The 24,563-nt window shown below is 35.8% G+C and overlaps 1 protein-coding gene across 1 annotated transcript in view; it reads right to left on the bottom strand.

Moving 5' to 3' along the window:
* Window positions 1–24,563, bottom strand: part of map4k2 (mitogen-activated protein kinase kinase kinase kinase 2) — a 227,419-nt gene that overhangs the window by 11,007 nt on the left and 191,849 nt on the right. The window contains exons 25-30 of the mRNA XM_028804122.2: window positions 20,829–20,884; window positions 17,481–17,584; window positions 16,434–16,599; window positions 14,574–14,642; window positions 11,624–11,710; window positions 1,975–2,045 (exon numbers count right to left, since the gene is read on the bottom strand). Coding sequence (XP_028659955.1) covers window positions 1,975–2,045; window positions 11,624–11,710; window positions 14,574–14,642; window positions 16,434–16,599; window positions 17,481–17,584; window positions 20,829–20,884 — 553 coding nt within the window. The remainder of the gene's footprint in view (window positions 1–1,974; window positions 2,046–11,623; window positions 11,711–14,573; window positions 14,643–16,433; window positions 16,600–17,480; window positions 17,585–20,828; window positions 20,885–24,563) is intronic.

Below are 24,563 nucleotides of genomic sequence, written 5' to 3'. Positions count from 1 at the left end.
TAACAATTGAGACTGCAATTAACAGGAACAACTGTCCTTATAACTTATTTTTAAGATCCATAACACACAGACAGACAGAGCACTGCATAATAGAGAGACAGACAGACAGAGAAGTCACTAGATATATAAATAAACAGGGAAGCCACGTGTACTGAAAGAAAAAAAGAACAACATGTGCGTTGTCCGCACTTATTCAGTGCAGCAGGGACAACGCACATGTTGTTCTTTTTTTCTTTCAGTACACGTGGCTTCCCTGTTTATTTATATATCTAGTGACTTCTCTGCCTGTCTGTCTCTCTATTACGCAGTGCTCTGTCTGTCTGTGTGTTATGGATCTTAAAAATAAGTTATAAGGATAGTTGTTCCTGTTAATTGCAGTCTCAATTGTTAAAAAAATATTTGAAAAGGAGCATCCCACATGAAAATATAACGATCTCAGTAACTGACAGTGCATACCAATGTATAAATTTTATGTCCGTTTGAGGTTTAAAAGAAAAGAAAAAAAAAGCAACACTTCATCCCCAGCGGGGAATCGAACTCAGGTCTGTGAGGCAAGGAAAAGCTGCTCTGCGCTAAGAGGCAAATCTTAGCGCGCTACGCCACAGAAGCTGTTGAATCATTTTTGAAGCTTTTGTGAAAGTGTTTATTTGATCTTTGGAACTCGGGCTTTATATATTCTATAGTTTATGCCTACTACATTTTGTAACATTTATTACTAAAATATGAAAAAGTTTCTGTTTTAACAATGTGTTTACACAGATTACTTTAGAATAATGATCTCTTATTTCCACTGTAAAACTCCACTTCACTCCCACATAATCAATCAAGGCGTGAGCTGGGAAAACTTCGCTCACGTTCTAAGTCGGTGGGGGGATGGAATAGCCGGCTGCTGGCAGCTTGTCTTTTATCAGCACATTTAGAGGACAAAGGATGCTGGTGGAGAGGTGTGAACGGATTTAAGAAGCGATTTAAGGTGGGCCAGATATACGAGTTTTTTCGTAGGCTCTGGTAATTCTAGTGTTAAACTCCGCACAGACAATGAGAAAGGCATAACAGGATCCTCTTTATGTTCCTGGAAGGACCATATAGTGATGGTGAGCATTAAATTTAGAGGAGAACCATCACAAGAAGGAATTTAACTATCCACTATGCGCTTTGTTTTGTTTATGACCCTGTAAATGCCAGGTTTCTAATAATAAAGGAAACTAACTAAGTCAGTGTTAAATCCCTATGTGTAAGATCACATTGTTTTGTTGTTAAAAACAACATCCGCCTGAGTTTGTGTATGTGTTCGTAACCTTTACAGTCAAAACATGTAATAAACTAAACGCAGATGTTTCCTAGACACAACTGCATGGTTTTCTAATTTTAGTAAAATATTTACTTTTCTGAAATAAGAACATATTTTAGTAAAAGTAGTAGTTTCTACCTGTAAACATTTGTATAAACAATAGTCTGAGAGGAAATTGCCTTTTAACATGACAAAGCACAGGGTCAGCCATGGTACACTGCCCCAGAGCAATTTTCAGTCTAAGACCATTGCTCAAGAGCTCAGTGGAGTAGGATCCCTTCTGTTTAGATTTTATTCAATCCATTTCTAACCTTATTCTTATTTCTGTCTCAGAAATAATAGCCACAAGATGGGAATCAATCCATGGAAGGGGTTACCAGGACACTACTGAGTAGCTTTTAGAGAATAATGTACATTTCACTAGCCAATGTGATTTCTCCAGGACACTTGACAAAAAATTAATTTGTAGCTGCAATACTGTGGAATTCTCTGATTTTCCTTATACCAGTTTTAAATTTTAGTTTAATTCGATAACTTTTGATGAGAATTAAAAAATGACAGATTCTTATAGAGAGAAACACCTCATCCTTAGCCAGCAAGTAAAAAGAATGATAACTGACAGTCGAGATAGAAACCTTAAACTTAAAACTATAAACTGACAATATAAGGAAGGTGATGCTTACCTCATTGCCCTCAAGGCTCCTCCCAGCAAGACCATGTCTCCAAAATGCAAGAACACTATCCTGCAGACAAACTGAAGACAAAGGAGTACTTGCTCAGATTTAAGCACAGAAATCTCACCCAAGATTTAAAATAATATCATAAGGCTTTATACATTTTACACAAAAGAAAGTTCAAGGATAATTAAAAATAAACTGATAACTCTGTAACTGATCATTCATAACGTTGACCCTCTTTACCAACATTGAATATGTGTAGAAATAAAGATATGTGGGCTGAAAAGATGGCCGAGATGCACGCTAGCTTAGATTGCACCAAGTAAATATCCTGTTGGAGGTTAAGGATGGGCTGCCTGAAATTGCGACTCAAGTGCTGCCATGTTTCGATCCCTAGCAGGCCTGACGGTTTTGAGTCTTCGGGGGATGAGGCTCCCTTGGGCTTTCCTCCATCCCCTTCATAATGCGAGCAATCTTGCTGTGTGCAGCTGCAGCAGAGCTACTCCTGCGGAGAGCAGAAAAGAGTCCTGTCTGTCATCTCAGAGCTACATGAAGTTTAATTTACAGTGGCTAGAGTGCCAATCCTGCCACCAACCTCCATGATTTCCCTGCAATTTAGAGGACTGCTTGCAGGGCCAGATCCAGATTAACGTCCAAACCTGGGTATGCACGTGGGTAGGACTAAACCCGGGTAGGTGTGTGGGCATGATGCTCTTCTTCCTCTACTGTCGGAGGAGCTTCGTAAACTCAGCATTTCAGTGGCAGCACACTTGGAGGTGCACAGACCTGGGACTGGCCACATCTTTGTCGGTTGGTACACCTTTTATTGGACTGGTTGCTCTGATGACTGTCATACTCAGGGAGTAGCCATTGCTAGGGTGAATTGGTTCCTTCCAATGGTGTTCAGGTCCAGAATATGGCACTCTCTGGATCTGTACCTGGAACTTTGGCTAGGACGTTGGATATCTCTGGGTTCACGGTTCTTGTGGAGGATCTTCCAATTAGCTGTGAACCACCCAATCTCACCAAGATTGCACAGGTGGTGAACCAGCCGAGGGTAGGGAAGGTTGCAGGGATCTATGGTATCCAGGGTGAACTTCTCCAGGCTGGTAGTAAAGCTGACTTCCTGGCATTGCAAGCAATCTTTGCTTCCATCTGGGAGACGGGTGTCATCCTAACTGACTGGAAAATGGAATTTTTTGTCCCTATCTGGAAAGGGAAGAATGATTGCCTGGATTGTGGCAACTACAGGGGGATAATACTGCTCTTGGTGCCAGGTTAGGTCCATTGCTAGGATCATCCTCAATAGGATCTGCAAGCACTTGTTCACCTACCAGCAACCAGATCAGTCTGTTTTTTTACCTCTAAAAAGTCTACCATCGACCTCATCCTGGCAGTGAGGGTTCTCATGGAGCACAAATGCAAATATCGGCAGAGTTTCTTTGCAGCTTCTGTTGATTTTTGTAAAATGTTCAAATCAGTTGATCGAGCTGCTCTGTGGGACTTCATGAAACTTCGCAATATCATGACTGGCCTGTACACTTGTACTATGGGTGCTGTGCAGAGTGGAAACATCTGCGTTTTCCCAGTTGATTCTGGAATTTGCCTGGGGTTCTTGCTCCTACTCTAAGTTCAATGTTTGCATGGATTGGATGTTGGACAGGGTCGTGGGGTCCAGCGGCTGTGGGGCATCTGTTGGTTAAAAGAGAGATTAAATGATCTTGACTTTGTTGATGATGCTGTGATGTTCGCAGAGTCAATGGAGGATCTGATCAGGGCTCTTGAGAGACTGAGCAAGGAGTCTGAGTGTCTGGGCTTGCGAGTGTCCTGGATAAAAACCAAGATTCAGGCTCTTGGGCACTGCCATCAGTAGTGTGTCTGTCTGCGGAGACAGCATGCTCCCCAACCTGACCTGACCTGACCAGGGGTTAAGAGGGAAGTTAGAAATTGTAGCCATAATTTTACAAGAGTACTTAAGACAGGCATTATCCAAATAAGATCAAAATGGAGAAAAAACCTTTTAAAAATAAAAAATTGGCTAAGATTTATCTTACGTTAGTGTGCAGCATGGTGGCAGTATTGATACATTTCTGGTTAACTTTGCAGGATTCAAATTCTTGCCACTGCTACTTCAGGCTGAGTTTTATATAAGTATTGTAGGTACTGTCTGTCCCAAATTACAAAAATATTAGCAGTCTGATAAGAAGGAAATAGTTAGTGTGTTGCAGTGGGTGTTTCATAAAAATCAGCATGCCCAGTTAGTGTAACAAGCAAACTGCAACAAGAGCTCTTTTTTCATTTTAATGTACTGTAGTGTAATGTAATATAGTGAAAAAATGCAATTCTGGTACATGTACATGTCCCTTTCAAGAGATCTCTTTAGTTACAATTCACATGAATGTACTTGTCCTGCAGTACTTACACACTGAAATGCTGCTGACTTGTTTTTATTTTATACAAAAAATAAATTTTGAAGGACTATACAGCAGTTATGGCACTCCTATAACTAGAGTGCCAGTCAAAAAAAAAAGTACCCTTCCTACAAATAAACTAGACTCATTAAGACCCAAATATCTGCTGTAGAAAGAATAGAAAGAAATACAGCGCCTTCTTAATTTTAATGATTAGTAAATACAGACACCTGGGTTTGCCACCTTGTATTATTTTTCCAACACTGATTGATAGTAAGTAAGGGTCAGTATTAAGCTGATCAGAACTTTAATGACAACAAAATCCTAGTGGCTTTAATGAGAAATACACTTTATTTACAGCTGGCACCTTTTACTTTAACATTATAGCAAAAGCAGTATTCAGATTTGTACAAAAAAAAAATACCACAGTTTCCCATCAATGAGCAATGTGTGCTTCCTAGTTTGAAAAGATAGGAAAATTTGACATATTCATCCAAGTAAAAAAAAAATAACTTGAAAAATTTCCGTACCACGTTTGTTAAGAAAAAGTATAGAAAAGGTTTTTTTCTCAGGTCATCACCATACTGGAAGTTTTTCTGTACATTTAATTTCATGCCATTTATTGATTGATTTATTGATGTTTCAATACTGTACATATAGCTCCTACTGATGATTTACCTAACAGGTTACTACTCTAAAGGTGCTTTTCAATTGAGTACTTATGCAATTCACATAAGCATATACTTAAAAAAAATATCAAAAGTCAGAAAAGTATGGCTTGTGACACTCAGAATCCTTCAGTCTGGGTTGCCCTCTACACATCATAATAATTAAACAAAACAAAAAATCTTAAAATGCCCCCACTGCTTTAAGGTAATTAGAAGTACGTGCCTACACAATATATGGGGGAAAATGCTTGAATTAAACCAAAATAACTGTGACACAGTGCTATTTTATTCCTTTAAAGGATACGTTTGTTTTATTCAATTCAAAGTTATTTCTTCTCTGTCATGATATATAGTAGTTTGACACTTACAACTGCAATCTAAAGTGAAACATAATTTATACATTTTAAAAAGTTTTATAATGGAGCTAATAAATACCAGGATCCCAGAATGAAGAAAAGCATTAAAACATACCAAATATGTTTATTTTACATGCCAGAAATGTTACTGAATATTGATCCACATTTTGAGATTGCACACATACTGCAAAACAGCATATCCATGTGGTTTCAAGAAGGAAAAAAAACAGAAAATAGCACAACATTTTTAAGTCTTCAGCCATTATAAAAGGAGACTGTCTATGTGCTTCACTTCCTAGCTCATCTTAATCCAAAGCAACTTTTCTGGGTCAGAGGCGTGGATTCACTTTAGAAAGTCATTGCCAAGTGCTGTTATTGAGATTGACACCCAAATGTGAATTGAAAAGTAAGACAATAGTAACTGGAAAAAGTCACACTTACCTTCACTCACAGTCCTTCAGTACTATATGGAAGCTTATTACATTATTTCATAATGATATTGCTGCAGCTGTCCAGTATCAAAATGCATGCGTGTGCTTTGGTGATCTCAAATCACGTGGAAAGAACTGAACAGATGTAACAGGAATATAGTTAGTTTTAATCAGGTTAATGTTTAGTAAGTTTAGTATAGATATTTTCACATAGGCAGAGTGGGAGCCCAGAGCTGTCATTCCTGCCTCACAGTGCCTCCCTCACTAGAGCATTGAATTTGCAAGTTCCCCATGTATTCATGGAATGAGTGGTATCAGTGATAGCAGTGAGTTTACTAACTCAAAAAAGTTGTTCTCAGTTTTATTATTACAATATCAGCAACGAGAAACTCATCATGCTTTGAAAAATTCAATAATTGGTTTGTGGTGCTTCAATCCGCTCTATCACACCCTCTGCCTTTTTCCTTTTCTCAGTATTTTTTTTATCAACACAGAAAGTTTGACAAACAGGTAGCCTGACTCTTTCATAAATCTAAGGCTTTTATTAAAAAATACAATGGAATGTAATTAAGTTCAGTTTGGACTTATTATGTGTACAAAGTACAAAAAAACTTTTATGAGTGCTCTTCATCACTATGCTGCCATACATTGTGAAAGTTGCTCCTTAAACTACGTAAAATTACAACAAAGGGTGCAACAGGCAAAAAAGCAGGCAACATTCGTTTTAGAACAAATCACAGTACAGAAACTGCACTCGTTAAAGTAGTAAATCACTTGCGGGTTAATGTGGACAGAGGCTGTTTATCTGTTGTCATCCTCTTTGATCTGAGAGAGGAATTTGATATGATTGATCACAATATTCTTATAAATCACCTTAGTCAGTGGGTGGTCCTCTCTGGCAATGTCTTAAATTGGTTTCGGTCTTACTTATCAGGTAAAAAATTATTTGTTAGTTGTGGTAATTATACTTCGAAGACACATGATATTCTAATCCAGTGCTCTTTTCGATCTACATACTTCCATTAGGTCAGATTATCTCAAGGCATAACGTGAGTTACCACAGCTATGCTGATGACACACAACTGTCTTTATCAATAGCACCTGATGACCCAGACTCTCTTGGTTCACTGACCTAATATCTTATTTGTTTCCGAGTGGATGAGTTGTCATTTTCTCAAACTAAATAATGAGAAAACAGAAATCTTCGTGATTAGGGTTAAAAAATGAATATAGTGAGGGTATTATAAATATACTTGATCCATTAGGCTTAAAAGTCAAGACAGAGGTAAAGAATTTTGGGATAATTATTGACTCTAAAAGGCTTAAATTTTAAATCACATATTAATCAGATTACTAGGACAGTGTTTTTTCACTTAAGAAATATAATGAAGTTAGATCCCTTATAATTTTGCAAAATGCCGAAATATTAGTTCACGCTTTTGCTTTAAATTGACTAGATTACTGTAACGCACTCCTCTCAGGACTGCCCAAAAAAGACAATTGGTTGCAACTAGTGCAGAACGCTGCTGCCAGAATCTTAACTAGGAAAAGAAAATCTGAGTACATCTCTCCAATTTTGATGTTACTACATTGGTTACCTGTGCCATTTAGAATTGACTTTAAAATACTGCTTATGGTTTACAAAGCCTTACATAATCTCGCTCCATCCTTTATTTTGGATTGTCTTTCACCTTATACTCCAAATCGTAACCTTAGATCTTCAAATAAGTGTCTGCTTATAATTCCAAGAGCTAAACTTGAGGCAGCCTTCTGCTGTTAAGCACCTAAAATCTGGAATAGTTTAGCGATGGACATTCACCAGGCTAATACAGTGGAGCACTTTAAAAAAACTACTAAAAACATTATTTTAACATGGCTTTCTCATAGCTACATTTTAGTGTAACCCTGATATTCTGTATATGCATTGAATTGTCATTTGTATCATGGCTCTGCAACCTGTACTAACCACTACTTTCTCTGCTGTTCTTTTTCTAGTTTTCTTTGGTGGTGATTTGCGCCACCACCATCTGATCAAGGCACCAAGCAGTCCCTACATTGATGGATTAAAGGCCAGATGTCCACATGACCATCATCTGATTTAGATAATTTATTTAAGGTAGAATGCCCAGTGAGGGCTGGGTGGTCTCATGGCCTTGGAACCCCTGCAGATTTTGTTTTTTCCACCCTCCGGCCATCAGACCTTACTTAATTCTTTGTTATTTAGTATTGCCTAATCTTATTTTAATATTTTTATTTTTATACACTTTTTTCCTTCATCTTGTAAAGCTCTTTGGGCTATATCATTTGTATGAAAATGTGCTATATAAATAAATGTTGTTGTTATTAAGGAAAAAATAATATGATTTGAGAGTACATCTCTAGGTTGTTATATTCCATGGTGGAACATAATTGCTGAAGAAACAGCATAAGCTTAAGAATATGACTTGAGAAAGGGCTGATGGGAGTGTCATTAACTCCACCCATGACAGCCAATGCACACAGACAAGCAAGAATGTACCCAAGAACCAGTAATAAAATATTATTTACAATTTACTGTAATATGCATGCATCAGAAACGCAAAAAGCACATTTTCTTAAATCAAATCATTCAAAGTAGACTTACTCGTTAGGTCTCAGGTATCCATTAGCTCCATTGCAAAGCACAAGAGGAGACCATTTAATTTTTAAAACTCATTAAAATATACTTCACTTCAGAACACAATTTTACATGACACATTAATATATACCATCATTGTGAAGAATTAAGAGATAACTTTGACTTGAAAAATACCCAACTTATTCTTTAACCTGCCATAATTTTAAAAAGTTTAAAACTGTACACCTATTTGTTACGGCCTGAGCTGCAGAGCTTGTCTAATAATACCTAGTAGAGTGTTTTCTTCACTAGCTATGAATTCCTCCAAGACAACAGCTTGCTTCGAACTGTAGATTTGAAATTCAATGTAACAACAACCTAATTCAATCTATTATAAGATTTTCAACTGCAATTAGAATAGCCATCAGACACTGGTTTAAAAAATTCATAAAAACTTAACTTGCAGTAATGAGAGTGAATGTAAACCATATTTACATGGAAAAAAATTTTAAAAACATTACACTTGTAATGGATTTGGGCAGCATGTTCATAATGCTGTAAATATGGTGATAACTTGTCTTTGTTAAAAATGAACAATGGTAGATTGGTTAGAAATACTGTCAGGAGTTTATTTTGAAATACTTTAATTTTATTCTTGTATTAAAGAACAGTCAACAAGTACTTAACTTATTTTTATTACATGCTGATACTGAAACACATCTGCAGCTTATTTATTAATTTTTGCATGCAGAATTGAATTATGAAAAAGACCAGTTTCTGTTTTGCATTACATCAGCATGTTTTCAGTTATAAAGTGCTATCAAAAGGATTTTGCATAAAATGGAAAGAAAAATGGTTAAATTCACTATCTACATTTAAAAGATATTATTGATCAAATGGTCAAGGTTCATGACCAATGTATAAAATTACTTCAATATGACAGTTAAGCCGCACTGGTCAAGTAGTACGTGTGTTGGACGTTCAACCAAAGTTTCTTAAATTTCAATATTTCATCATTTATATGCAAATTTGGTGGAATACTCTTTTCAGTGATTTGGTGATGTTGGCTCAGTGGATAAAGTGTTGGAGTTTTCTAATGAAGATTGAAGGTTCGATTCCCAATAGACAAGCACACATTTCCAGTAAAGTAAGTAAGTAAAGTTTCACCATAGTTAGGATTTTCTGAAATGACAAATGAACATGAACGAATGTTACGCTTCACTTTAAGATCATAGGTTCGATTCCACTCTGCTGCTAATGTCATTTGTCAAATCACCTTCCTGCCCAAGTCATGGTTTTTTCAACATGATAAGGATTATGAGGCATTAGGGTGGCTGAAAAATATATTTAAAAAAAACAGTGGATTCAAACCTTTTGTCTAATTATAACCATTATCCTACAAACTTTAATCAGCTTTTATATGATGGTCACTTTCTTTCCATAGTTAAGCTGGTTAGAAATTTCACTTCAACAAATCTATGCATTTCAATTGAATGAAATTAATTCTTTCATGGGCACTCAATGATTTTACCTTTAGTCACATATTACCAACAAAATCTTATTACAAGTAAAAAATTTTTTTATTTTTTAGTGCATTTTTGAATAAAATTGTGTCACTTAAAAATCTTTTTTTATGTATTTTTTGTAGTATATAACAAATCCACTAAAAATTAAATCCTAGGAAAATGCAGAATTGCACAATAAGACAAAAACAAACTGATATATAGAAGGAAGAGAAAAAGAAGAGAGGATACAAGATGAATGAAATCTCTGAACCAGGAAAACATGACAAAAGTAAAGGTGTTTAGATCACTACACTATAAGAAGCGTTTTACTAATCCCTTATATTTTACTGTGAGATTACAAACAAATTTTGGTTGATTACATACTTTACTTTATCCAATACTCTTCGTAATCTTTATTGTTATTTATTGAAGAACTCATCAGATAAAATATACAAGAGAATACTTTCAACATTTTTATGACTTACAGTTTAAATATATCCTAGTTTCAATGATTAGCTAGGCAGTGTGTCAAATGACAGGGTATAATGAACTCAGGCAGAGTTTCACACATGAAAAGCCTCACTGTGGGTTCAAGGACCAGAAATTTTGGCTATATAGACTATGCCTTAAGGCCCTTGATTCTCTCTACCTTGCTTCAGCACTTGTATATTTGAGACAGGGTAATCAATCCTGATGTTACTTTTCCACAGTCATGCAGTATTGTCACTATAATTTTAACACTAGAATTCCTGAAGCTGACGAAAAAACTCATAATCCTGGCCCACCTTAAATCCCTTCGCACCTCTACCATCAGTGTCTTTTGTTTTGTAAATGCATCGATCAGCACAAGCAGCCAGCTGTCCCATCCCCCGCCTTGACGGAGCTCAGCTTGCAGGCAAAAAGTTCTCCCAGCTCAAGCCAAGGCTCCTTATCTGTGGGTGATGTGCATGGAGTTGTATAAGGGAAATAATACAGTATATAGTTATTTAGAATAAATGTATTTCATGTGTGTTCCACGTCTACAAAGATCTGGGTAAGTGTAGTATGAAAGGAAATGCGAGAAATGCAAGAAATGCTGAACATTACCTAAAGCAGAAACTTTTTCCATGTTATACTAATAATGACGAGAAGTGTATTATGTGTGAAGACTTTAGTCCAAATATCGAATAAATACGTGCACATTTATTCAAGAATATAACCAAAGAAAAAAAAAGCATTCGATTTAAATGTGGCTGTCAATGAGTTAAAAACTCAAGCTCAAATGTCAATCAAAAGGGAATTTACACATATTCTTGAATGAGTTAAGAACTGCTGCCATATAACCCAAAGGTCCCGGGTTCAAGACAGAGCGCTCCATGCTTTGAATAGTGAGCTGCTATTATTATTTTTTATTTTTACAATATAGTAAAAACATAGATTTGATTTGAGTCTGTAACACCCGGTGTAAATTTTGGCTACTTAAGTTAGCGCTTGTTTTTTTATTATTCAGTTTTATTCTCTCAGTGACATTCACGTGGTACAACAAACTTGCCTCTCCCTCTGCTTGTGCTGATCAACACATTTACAAAACAAACAACGCTGATGGTAGGGATGTGAAGAAATTTAAGATTTAAGGTCACTTTTGTTGTTTTTTCCACAGTACTGAAGGAATTATGCCAATACTACAAATTATAGAATGTCATCCTTACCTAGTGTCTCAATGGTAAAGTCAAAGGAAAGCTCTGAAACAAGTGTTGGAACTGGCACCCCTTGAAGATTAACTATTTTCACAGTTTCTATGACCAAACAGAGAGAAAAAGGTACACATCCAATTAGTCTTAATAAATTTGGAATAAAGCTATTATAGATTAATACTGTGCATGATTACATTCACACTTTCTTTCAACTTCATATTTTAAAACAAATACTGAAAATAAAAAGGAGACAAATAAATTAAGTTTCATATAAGTTACATTAAAGTTACATAACACATAAAAGCTGTGGGGTATAGCCCGGACACAGACAGGTAGACATGTTGGTTTCACCACACACACGTCTATTTACAATATTTACAGTTGTCCAAGTGCACAATACCCAGTGCCGCAGCACCAATCACCCCTTAAGTCCTTGGCCACCACAATGCCTTTACAGTCTCTGGTCCGCATCCACTCCTCTCCTCTGAGCTCCGTCCTACTTCCACCCGACTCTTGCCAATGACTGGAGGGAGGCGGCCCCTTTTATACACCCCGGATGGACTCCAGGTGCATCCTGAGGAGCTTCTGTAGCCACACCCCTGTGTGGCGGAAGCTTTGGCGGTGTATCCGGAAGTCCTCCGGGTGTCCCCAATCCTCTTCCCCCCAGCACTTCTGGGTGTGGCGGAAGTGCTGAGGTCCAGGGCTCCCAAGGCATCGGGGCGCCCCCTGGCAGCGACCACGGGCCCCTACAGGGTACAGCTTCCAAGCTCTATACCCGTGGTCCCCAAAGCAACCAGGGCGGACGCCCTCTCGTGTTCTGGAGGGTCCTCCTGGGCATCCTGGCCGGGCATGAACCCCAGCTGGGTACCACAAAGCATTAAAGTTGTACAGTTTCATGTCTGAAATCTGACACCATGCAGTATTATGACAAAAACAATCTGTGAAAACAGATTTCAGGAAATGTGCAAATTAAAACTCTAATTCTTTAAGTGCTCAGCTGCACAGTTTATTGTTTCACAAACTCTTTACCTTGTGTTGGTGATTTCAGATTAACAGAACACTGATCAAAAAGCTAGTTAGATTATTTTATAAGAACTGTTTTCATTACAAAAGGCTGTTTATTATATCAAGTCTGAAAAACTAACATACAGTTAGGTCCATAAATATTTGGACAGAGACAACTTTTTTCTAATTTTAGTTCTGTACATTACCACAATGAATTTTAAACGAAACAACTCAGATGCAGTTGAAGTGCAGACTTTCAGCTTTAATTCAGTGGGGTGAACAAAATGATTGCATAAAAACGTGAGGCAACTAAAGCATTTTTTTTAACACAATCCCTTCATTTCAGGGGCTCAAAAGTAATTGGACAATTGACTCAAAGGCTATTTCATGGGCAGGTGTGGGCAAGTCCGTCATTATGTCATTATCAATTAAGCAGATAAAAGGCCTGGAGTTGATTTGAGGTGTGGTGCTTGCATGTCGAAGATTTTGCTGTGAACAGACAACATGCGGTCAAAGGAGCTCTCCATACAGGTGAAAGAAGCCATCCTTAAGCTGCGAAAACAGAAAAAACCCATCCGAGAAATTGCTACAATATTACAAGTGGCAAAATCTACAGTTTGGTACATCCTGAGAAAGAAAGCAAGCACTGGTGAACTCAGCAATGCAAAAAGACCTGGACGTCCACGGAAGACAACAGTCGCGGATGACCGCAGAATCATTTCCATAGTGAAGACAAACCCCTTCACAAAAGCCAACCAAGTGAACAACACTCTCCAGGGGGTAGGCGTATCGATATCCAAGTCTACCATAAAGAGAGGACTGCATGAAAGTAAATACAGAGGGTGCACTGCAAGGTGCAAGCCACTCATAAGCCTCAAGATATAGAAAGCCTAGATTGGACTTTGCTAAAGAACATCTAAAAAAGCCAGTACAGTTCTGGAAAAACATTCTTTGGACAGATGAAACCAAGATCAATCTCTACCAGAATGATGGCAAGAAAAAAGTATGGAGAAGGCGTGGAACAGCTCATTATCCAAAGCATACCACATCATCTGTAAAACACGGTGGAGGCAGTGTGATGGCTTGGGCGTACATGGCTGCCCGTGGCACTGGGACACTAGTGTTTATTGATGATGTGACACAGGACAGAAGCAGCCGAATGAATTCTGAGGTGTTCAGAGACATACTGTGTGCTCAAATCCAGCTAAACACAGTCAAGTTGATTGGGCGGCGTTTCATAGTACAGATGGACAATGACCCAAAACATACAGCCAAAGCAACCCAGGAGTTTATTAAAGCAAAGAAGTGGAAAATTCTTGAATGGCCAAGTCAGTCACCTGATCTTAACCCAATTGAGCATGCATTTCACTTGTTGAAGACTAAACTTCAGACAGAAAGGCCCACAAACAAACAGCAACTGAAAGCCGCTGCAGTAAAGGCCTGGCAGAGCATTAAAAAGGAGGAAACGCAGCACCTGGTGATGTCCATGAGTTCAAGACTTCAGGCTGTCATTGCCAGCAAAGGGTTTTCAACCAAGTATTACAAATGAACATTTTATTTCCAGTTATTTAATTTGTCCAATTACTTTTGACAAACACAGGACACTAGATCTATGAGGCAACTATACCAACCACTAGCCTCTCGAATTATTATATTTATTTTTATTTTATTTACTACCATTTTGCCTAAACTTAACCTGTTAATTAAAAAAAAAAAAATCACACAATCTATAGAATATAATATTCCCTTTTACACAGTAAAATGTAACTGTTATCCATGTAGCTTGTGCATTGTTACTGAAAAATCTACTTTGTATGAAAGACATTTTCTTTAAAAAACCCAGGTTAAAAATCTAAATTTCTAAAGCAAGGTTGCAACAAAGAAAGTAAATAACAAGTTTAGAAGGGACAGATGTAATATCAGTATCTCATATTTGATCCATAGTATAAACTGAACTTACTTTCGAGAGCAATTAGCACCGTGTCTCTGTCTAGCTGTGTCACCTGAATGGCTTTGACTGGAGGGCTATCTATAAAATAAGTAATAGATAAAAAAAGTTTAACTTAGTATTTGTTCTTACATCCTAAGAAAAACTATCAGTAAAATACTTAAAATATTTGTACAAAACTGTACCAGAAATATTCAACAGTTAAAGCACAGTAATATTTAACTTTTGATTATTTTTAATTCTACAATAAAAATATTATAATTAAAGTTGTTACATAAGGACAGTAAAAACTATTTACTGTTCCATTACTTTTAATTGTAGAAGTATAATACATTTAAAATATTATTTTGGAAGACTGTAAACGCTTAACAATTAGTATCTTGATGCAGTCCTTTGATTTAATCAGAAATGGTGGAGCTTTCAAAATATTATAACCTTACATTATAATTTGCAGAACTAAATTTTCAACCAGGAAGACTTGTTCACCATTCTTTATATTTGCTTTTAATACAAAAAATGACTCATTGCTGTGGAAAGTGGCATGTAAGAAAATCTTTTAGAGATTTCAAACTGCCAAAAATATTTTTTTTTTTTTACTGTATTCTGTAGTACCCTCTCATTAACTATTTCTTTACAAATATTCAGTTTTCAAATCTTTTTGGACAATACTGGATACTGGAATAAAGCATTATGTTGTTCATGATTTAAAACATCCAGTATATCTAGAATTGACCATAAATCATTTCCATGACACAAAAATACTTCTTATAAAGCAAACACCCCAATGCTATACAACTATATATCTCATTTCATTGGGCTTTTCTTTCAAATAATTATTTTATTTTATTATTTCATGAATTTCTCTTAATGATAAATATTATTACCATTTTAATCTATTACATAAAGGAGCAAAAAGATCTTATACACAAATCCACACTGAATTGAGTGCAAATTCCCTATTCACAACAGTGAAGACCAGAGATTATGTTTTGTTACAAAATCAGAGAAAATGACTGTTCTTGGTTTCACTAGCTTTACACTGCTGGAATTTAAAATGAGGCTTACAATGACAGTACTTTAAAAATAATATGTAAGGAACAAATAAAAAAGACCTCTAAGATATCGTTCCTGTAATTACTTATCCCTGGCATTGCCAAACTGGCAATATATACTTTGGCATTCCAAAGTTTTTATAACAACAGCAAAATGACTTGCTTAAGTTGGCATTCGAAATGTATGTTTTTATAACAATAGCAAAATTACTTGTTTAATTTGCTTAACATTACCTATGTGAATTACTACAATATGAAATGTTACCCAGGGCCCTCTTAACAGCATTATAGACCCCGGAGCAAAGTAGTGCACTGGGGCCCCTACCTACACAACCACTCAGCAAGTCACAACATACATAGATTAGCTTGGGGACCCTAGGCAACTGCCCAGCGTTTCCATGCGTTAAGACAGCCCTGATGTCACCTTCACTATCCTAACATAACTCACAGTTACATTTGAGGTGTTAGGAGAAGTTACGTTTCCTTCACTATTAGATTTATTATGCTTCATGGGTGGCTTTGTAATGAGACATTTTTTAATTTTCTAATTTTATTTAGTTTTATTTGGAAAACCATAAAAAACAAAGGAAATATTACATAATAAAAGATCACTACATCCTAAATTTGTCCTAGGTTATGCTGTTGTGAATATCTTTAATTTTGTACAATTACTGAATCAAGTCAAGATGGTCACAAAATGTGTCTTTTCTTAATACCCCTATTTAGAATACATGAAAATTTGTTTAGCTGTACAATGTATTTACTATTTCCAAATATTTTCAATTATAAGTATAACAATGAGTACACATGTATGCTTAACCTGTTTCAGGAGTTGAATATCCATTAAGGTGAATTATGTCAAACTCCAGATCCTGATTGGTTCGTTTACTCTTTCTGACGCCTACACACACCAGAGGCAAGTCATCATTCTCCCGAACAAGAAGCTCAAAAACTGAAAGAGGCTCAGGGAGATGAACTTCAATATTCTACAAGAGAAAAATGTAAGTATTTAGTATGATTTCATCATGAACACTATGCCTTGTATGTGAGTTTCTATACTCGGATGGGGATCACAGATCTGAATGTACAGATAAGTCATTATAAACTTTTCCACATTGAAGGAATGCTGACTTTAAAATTAATACTGGTCATTAACAAAATATTATGAAGCTTACAGTTTACAGTACACTTCTAAACACATACAAAAACTCATTATACATTACTAATTGCACATGAACCAGTTCAGAGATGCAGTGGCTGGTGTAGGAAACAGGAATGTATGAATTTATCTTAATTGACTAACTAATTAATTAAAGCTTTGCTTTTGGGAACAGCAATAACGAATGGGACATTAGAACATTAGATTCAGCCAAACAAAGCTCACCAGTCCTATCAACAACATTAACATTAGTTTCCTTTTTATTTTCCAGACCTTTCTCTGTACATGGGTATACCTTACTATTAGTATACAAGTAAGTCAACAACACTCAATTTAAGGTCCAGGATAGACCTTCATTTGCATGTGATGCTGCCACTGTGAATTTATTATGATCGTCAGGGTTTCATCCAGGCCCCCAGCCCACCAGCTGGGAAACACCTGTTGTAGAGGGCTCTGAAATCTTTTCTTTAATGCTTTTTTGACTAATTTGACATCAAAATATTTTACATAAATGGCCAAGCACATGCCTACACACAGACTTACACATTACTTTCATAATTTAGAGACCCTCACTAGTGTCTGGAATGTAGTAAAAAATTATCTGCAACAGATAAAAGTCAAATAATAAAGAGCAGAACACAACATCAGACTGAAACCATCCCAGCCAGCACTCAATTAGTGTTAACCAAACCTCGCAAGAATGTGTACCTTCAGTAGCATGAACTTCTGCAGAGGCTCATACCAAAGTAGCAGCACCAAACTGGAATGTAATGCACAACAAAGGAAAGTACTGTCCATGTAGGGATTTCGTACTGAAACAGAGAAGAAAATCATGACTTTTATTAAACTGGAAAGTAGAACTGAGCATAGTACCCCATAACAGCAAAGGGAATAAAGAGAAAAAGAGCTGGTTTTCATTATGTGCTATGAGTACCAATTACAATAGTAATGTTATCAAGGAAGAGAGGTGGAGAAACTTCATGACCAGAAACTGCAGAACATCACTGTGTCCATCTTAAAGTACTTAACATAGGACAAAACAACTAATTGCTGGTTTAACAACACCACAAAAATCATGTAAGGTCATCAGCTTGGTGTAAAAATCAGTAAATTGAAGTCAGGTTCTGGTAATTTTTTTTATTATTGTGATCATAAAAGTTCTTTTAATAATATTTTTAAAGTAACTTTTACATCTCATGTGCCTTTCTGAAAGCAATTCCAGTCAACGAAAATCCCTAATAATGCACTGACAAGGTATTTTACATGTCCATTAGTATTTAAGTATACTTGTTAGGTTTTTGACATAATACTATGAATGTAAAAATCAGTTAGTTTATATAAGCATGTTCAAAATGAGTACTGCATTGACAATTTTACAGTAAAGGTAATAATCCATTTTTCAAGTATAAAGCTGTTTAATATTTCAAAAAAAGAGTCTATAATTAACAAAAATGTTAATCCACTTTTATATAGCATTAAAATCAAGTTTAGCACATTTGCTTTCCAATGGTGATTAATATGATATAATATGGTTGTAATCTACTAATAGCCAAGTAAAAATAAGTCAATATGATGTTGTATGCTTTTATTTTCATAACAATACTCTTCATAACTTTTTAGTTTTTTAAACTTTATAAATTACTTTTCCTGCAGATCATGTTTTGAGACTTAATGATATAAATAACATAAAACTCAAATTATTTTATTCTGCCCCCACAAGGTTGTGTTATTTCATTTTTTATTATTTCTAAAAATTGAAGAAAGTAAGGAAAGTTCTGTTCAGTTGGTCAAATTTATGATTTTAAATTAGCTTCATGGACAGAAAAGTATGGAAACATTATTAGTAGGAAATGAAGTCTGTAAGATTACTAATGGAAATAAGTGCTGCATTCTTATTCTTTTAGTTTTTACTTCAGCTCTTAAGTTGCTTATCAAGTAATTTTAAACTATTCTTAAAGAATGGGTGGGTGTCTCCGGCACAGCAAAATCCTGGTTTAAATGTACCTTTATGAAGGATACAATTCAGTTTCTATTGGAAATAATTGTTTTTTTTTGTATTCCTAGTTAATGTAGTTCCACTTAGTTGAAGTATGTATCAAGGGTCAGTTCTGGGTCATCTCCCATTTTCTATTTATTTCGTATTATTTGTGTACAGTAAGTAACTAAGAGAAATAATGTATCTTATCATTTTTATGCTGCTGATAAATTATGGCAGTATGAAGCCTAATGACAATAAATATCTTAGCAATCTATTAAATTGTATTTCTGACATTATATGTTGGATTGCAAACATTTATTAAAATCTTAATGATAATAAGACTGAGATACATATTATTTGTCTGGAACGACCCAGAAATCTTATCAAGAACAATTTGGCTTCACTTGGCCTATAGTTAGCCTCTCAAGTCAAAAATTTAGGAGGGCTCTTTGATCTGATTTAAACTTTGAAGACCACATGAACAAAACTACAAAGCTACATTATGTATGTAATATACTATAGCTAAGGTATGATCTTGTTTTCATTTACAGATGCTGAACAGTTCATGCAATCTTTTGCTAATAACAGAACTGAAAATCTGAATACTCAATGTAATGACACACCTAAAACCTTTAAAGTCTAGACATTATTCAAAATGCAGGGGCATGATTACTAAGGTCAAATAAAATCAAATAAAAGTGTGCATATTCACTCGTGTTTATAAGAAACTGCACTGGCTTCCTGTGAAGTTTAGAATTGATTTTAAAGTCATTTCATTAGTTTATAAGGTACAGCATTTTTTCACTCTTGAAAATAATAGAGACTCTCTTGCTCTATATCTAACCCAAAGAGTTTCATTTTAGCTGTGCGTTATCTTTAGTTAGTCTCTCAGGCAATTTTAAATTTAGGGAAGAAACTGCATTTGCTATTATGCTTTGACAAATTTTGTCAAAGCAGATAAGAAACTCTCATACTCTTAGTAGTTTTATTTCTAATTTAATAGCCTAGCTTTATTGTTTGGCATTTTCTCAATTTAAATTTAGGTTTATGTGAATACTTGTTCAAACTTTGTTTTATTATTTATTTTTTATTTTTGTATTTCTTGTATTATTGTTCTCACTACTTGTGAAGCACTTACAATAGGTACCACATAAATAAAGATATTATTATTGTTTTTATTATTATTATTATAATAAAGAAAATAGTGTGTTAATACAGACACCCTTCGCATTCACAACGCTTAGGAGCGGAAGAGCCCTGCAAATATGAAAATTCATCAGTACTACTTGGGCTCCCTCCTAACTGTGGTGAGGTGAGATATTTTTGTGGTTTATCAATTACTCTTAGGTTTTTTTCATTTTCTTTTTCTCTCTTACTATGCCATTTAACCCACAACAGCTGGATTTGGCCACATGGATAAAAAGGGGAGGGACAGGTAAGAATGGAAAAAAATAAATCGGGAAAAGGAAATCAAGAAGTGAGTGAGAGCCCAACAAAGGAGATAGACAAAAAGGATGGTAAGAGTTCAATGTGGGTTTCTGGTATAGAGGCGAGTGAGCTTCTAAGGGAGAAAGACAAGGACAGAGAGTGTGGAGGACAAATTAGATGGGAGGAGAGTTCTGAATCAACTGAGTAGCAAGGGAGATGAGCAGGTAGAATGTAATTGGTGTGATCTTACAGTTCTTTATTTACTTAAAAAAAATGTAATATTATCGATATAGTATAAACTTATACTAATGAATATTAGATAACACTAATATTTATATATGATTTCAAGTAATACAAACCATTTTCAGTATTGTTAATATATAATTGGCTTACACATAGTCTACAGCTTTCAGCGATCTTCCAGCAAGCTCCAAAATTATACCAACTTAATATTTCATAGCCCACTCACAAATAACCAAAAATGTGAATGTCAAATTTACAAATGTGGAGAGGTGAATGTAAATAAAATAGAGTTTACAAAGATTTCCTGAGATGACACAACCTATACTTACAATGCCTAAGAAACACATTAGTTTAAAGACTTTAAATTAATCAAATATGAATAACCAAAAATGCCACAAGCATCTTACCTACACTGCATCTCTGACATCCCTTGGTATCTGTAACTTTTGTAGAAGCATACTTCCTAGAAAAACAAATGGTCATTACACAATTTAATTACTAGATTTTCTGGTAGCTTTACATTTATAATCAGAAATCTGGCCTAGCTCTTATTGCTAATGTAATTCTAATATAACTGTTCTTTTATTTGTTTGCAAAGTTTTCTAAAATAACTTTGTCAATCCCTTTAAGTTCCTGTTTGCAACTGTTATTTTTTCTGTCATTCATATCACACCCTTTAATCCAAAGATAAATACCATAATCAACTCTAATCTCTTCACAATGGTCTTCATTCACAAGACAGTCATACAAAGCAATTACAGAGAAAAATTCAAAGATATCTCTAAGTACAATAGTGGCCAAAAGTTTTGCAAAATCTGCAGTTTTAGTTTTTGTGGCGGGAGTTCAAACTGTTTATATATATACTAGTCATTTAGCCCGTTACAATAACGGGCGCTAGAACAGTAGTGCATAAACATTAGTAGGAACAGTCTATATTAAATGGTAAGGGACTTTGACCTCATTCTTTTTGTTGGTCGTATTTTTCTTTCTTTCAGCCTTTCTTTTGTTGATGTTTAATTGCTGAGCTGACCGTTCTTCGTGGGCTGCCGCCGCGTATTGTGTGTCTTTAATTTTCTGTGACAGTAATACTGTCTTGTACGTCCGCTGGCTTGTACGTCCGTAATATACCTTTAATTTTCTCTGGCGGTAATACAGGTGTGCGCGTCGGTAATATGCCTTTAATCTCCGACAGTAATACTGGCTTGTATGTGGCTGTAATATGAGTCACTGTATTGTGTACCTTTAATTTCCTCTCGCAGTAATACTGGTTTGTATTTCCGTAAAACACTTGTAACTTTCTCTGACAGTAATATCGCGCATCGCACCGTGCCCCACGCATGCGCACTTCACCAGGAGACACGCACACACACACAGATACCTGGGCGCACACAGGGATTTTATTAAAGAGGATATATATACAGTGCATCCGGAAAGTATACACAGCGCATCACTTTTTCCACATTTTGTTATGTTACAGCCTTATTCCAAAATGGATTAAATTCATTTTTTTTCCTCAGAATTCTACACACAACACCCCATAATGACAACATGAAAAAAGTTTACTTGAGGTTTTTGCAAATTTATTAAAATTAAAAAAATTGAGAAAAAGGCTATAACATAACAAAAGGTGGAAAAAGTGATGCGCTGTGAATACTTTCTGGATGCACTGTATATATATATAAAATTGTGCAGAGTGATCAGATGCATATTATTTCATTGCATGGAGCTTTATTAGCATAAAAAGTTAACTTTACCACAAAAACCATATGATATCCCGTATAGTGGGAAAGTGGCCCCAACCTACACTCAACCTACATTGTTCATGAGCCGCCGCGCTATACAACAAAAACACAGTAGTGTCAGGTGGGCTTTGTTTTACTGTCCTTCAGCACTCCTACAAGAACTATACACATATACACTCCAAAAATGAAGGCTCAGGAAGCTCCTCCAAAGGGGAAAATGCAAAGTAAAAAAACGCACAAGAAAAAAATCTGCCACCCCGTCTACCGCAACGCATCTATCTAGGTAGACATTGGCATGTTCACACCATGCCCCAAGCAATTTCCTATTTAAAATCAAACCACTGCCGGTTGCGAGCAAATAAGCCCCCTTATACGGCCAATGGCTATGCTGAGCTCAAGTACACCAGTTCCCAACTTGCCAGCAAGTAAACCTCATTTATGTAGCATAAGGGATCCCCATCTCTGACTCAACCTCAGTTATAAAGGCAAATGCCAGCTTTTTCTTCCAGACACGCCACACCTTAACCGGCATGTGAAACTGAATACCTGCGGAAGACCCCGCACTGGCCATTATACCGGCTCCATGTGTGCCCAGACGCACACTGCCTAACAGCACCTTCAACACACAAATGGTAAGCACCTTTCCTTCACGCTGGCGTACTTTTACCTTTACAAATAATGATATTCGGTTTCATGTTTCTTTAACTTAAATTTGGTAATAAACTAATTTTCACTTATTTTGGATTTAGCACAAAATGATCAGCTAAAAGTGTCCAGGAAGCGCCAGGACCATTGCCTCCTGAGTATTGGCAGCAGAAGGTCAGCAAAGAAGCCACTTATTTTCAAGAAAAACATCAAGAACAGACTGAAATTGTGCAGGAAGTACGAGGATTGGACAGCAGAAGAGTGATGCAAAGTTATTTTTCGGATGAATCCTCTTTCTGACTGTTTGGGACATAAGGAAAATTGATTGTCTGGAGAAGGAAAGGTGAATGCTACCATGAGTTCTGTGTCTCGCCAACAATGAAGCATCCTGAGACAATCCATGTGTGGTGTTGCTTCTCATCCAAGGAATTATTCTGCCCAATTCCACCCAAGAACACTGCCATAAATAAAGAATGTTATCAAAAAAACATCCTCCAACAGCAACTTCTCCCAACAATCCAGGCACAATTTGGTGATGATCTGTGTATTTCCCAGCATGATGGAGCACCACGTCATAAGGCAAAAGTGATAACAAAGTGGCTCAGAGATCATAACATTGGAAATTTGGACCCATGTACAGGTAACTCCCCAGATCTTAATTCCATTGAGAACCTGTGGTGAAATTCTCAAAAAGTGGGCGGACAAGCAGAAGTCCACAAACTGTGATCAACTCCAAGCACTAAAAGGCAAGAATGTATCACCATCAGTCAGGATTTGACCCAGAAGCTGATATCCAGCATGCCAGAGCAAATTGCAGAATTTATGAAGAAGGATCAACACAGTAAATATTGTCTTTATATAAATTTGATGCATTTTCCAATAAAAGCCTCTGAAACGTATGAAATGTTTATAATTGTTCTTCAGTATACAATTTAAAAAAATCTGAAAATGCAGTAAAGTTTGCAAAACACAACATTTGTATCATTGCCAAAACCTTTGGCCAGTACTGTAAAACTAATTATTTTTGCAAGTTTGCTTTGGCTGTTTACTTAAGGCAGCATTACTGTTTGTATAGTTCCTTTTATGGGACAGGCAATGAGAAAAGTTTAAGAATTTGGAGTAAAAGCTCTGTTGTAGAATGTCAGTTTCTGTTATTGAAGTAGAGCTAATCCAATAACAAGTTCATCATGCTGCTGCTGGAGTATGTGAATTTCCCCTTGGGATTAATAAAGTATCTATCTATCTATCTATCTATCTATCTATCTATCTATCTATCTATCTATCTATCTATCTATCTATCTATCTATCTATCTATCTATCTATCTATCTATCTATCTATCTACACGACAGTTACCCTAAACATTACAAAAAATATGTCTAAGAACAGATTACAAGGAGATAATTTTGTGTGGTACAACAGATGATTCTAAGTTGTGATCTCAGCACAACAGAAATAACATGACAACATATTGGCATATTGATTAGTATCAACAGAAATTTTTGGTGGCTGTCTTAGAACATGTAACACTCCTTAATGAGTTTAAAAGTTCATTCTTTTGGACAAGGGATTATTATTTACTTATTCATTTTTTCTTTGGCAGGGTAAAGCTATCTTTACATAGAATCTTTAGATATAACCATTAAGAAAAATAAGGAAATTCCATTTATTAAACAAGATTTAATTCTTAAAATTTATGATTTAAAGAACAATAAATGATCATAAACTTTTTAGCCACATTCAAACTTAACAAAGTT

The sequence above is a fragment of the Erpetoichthys calabaricus genome, chromosome 1 (genome assembly GCF_900747795.2).
Source record: "Erpetoichthys calabaricus chromosome 1, fErpCal1.3, whole genome shotgun sequence".
Taxonomy (NCBI): Eukaryota; Metazoa; Chordata; class Cladistia; order Polypteriformes; family Polypteridae; genus Erpetoichthys; species Erpetoichthys calabaricus.
Note: the sequence above shows the minus strand (reverse complement) of the source record. Positions and strands in the feature narration are given on the sequence as shown.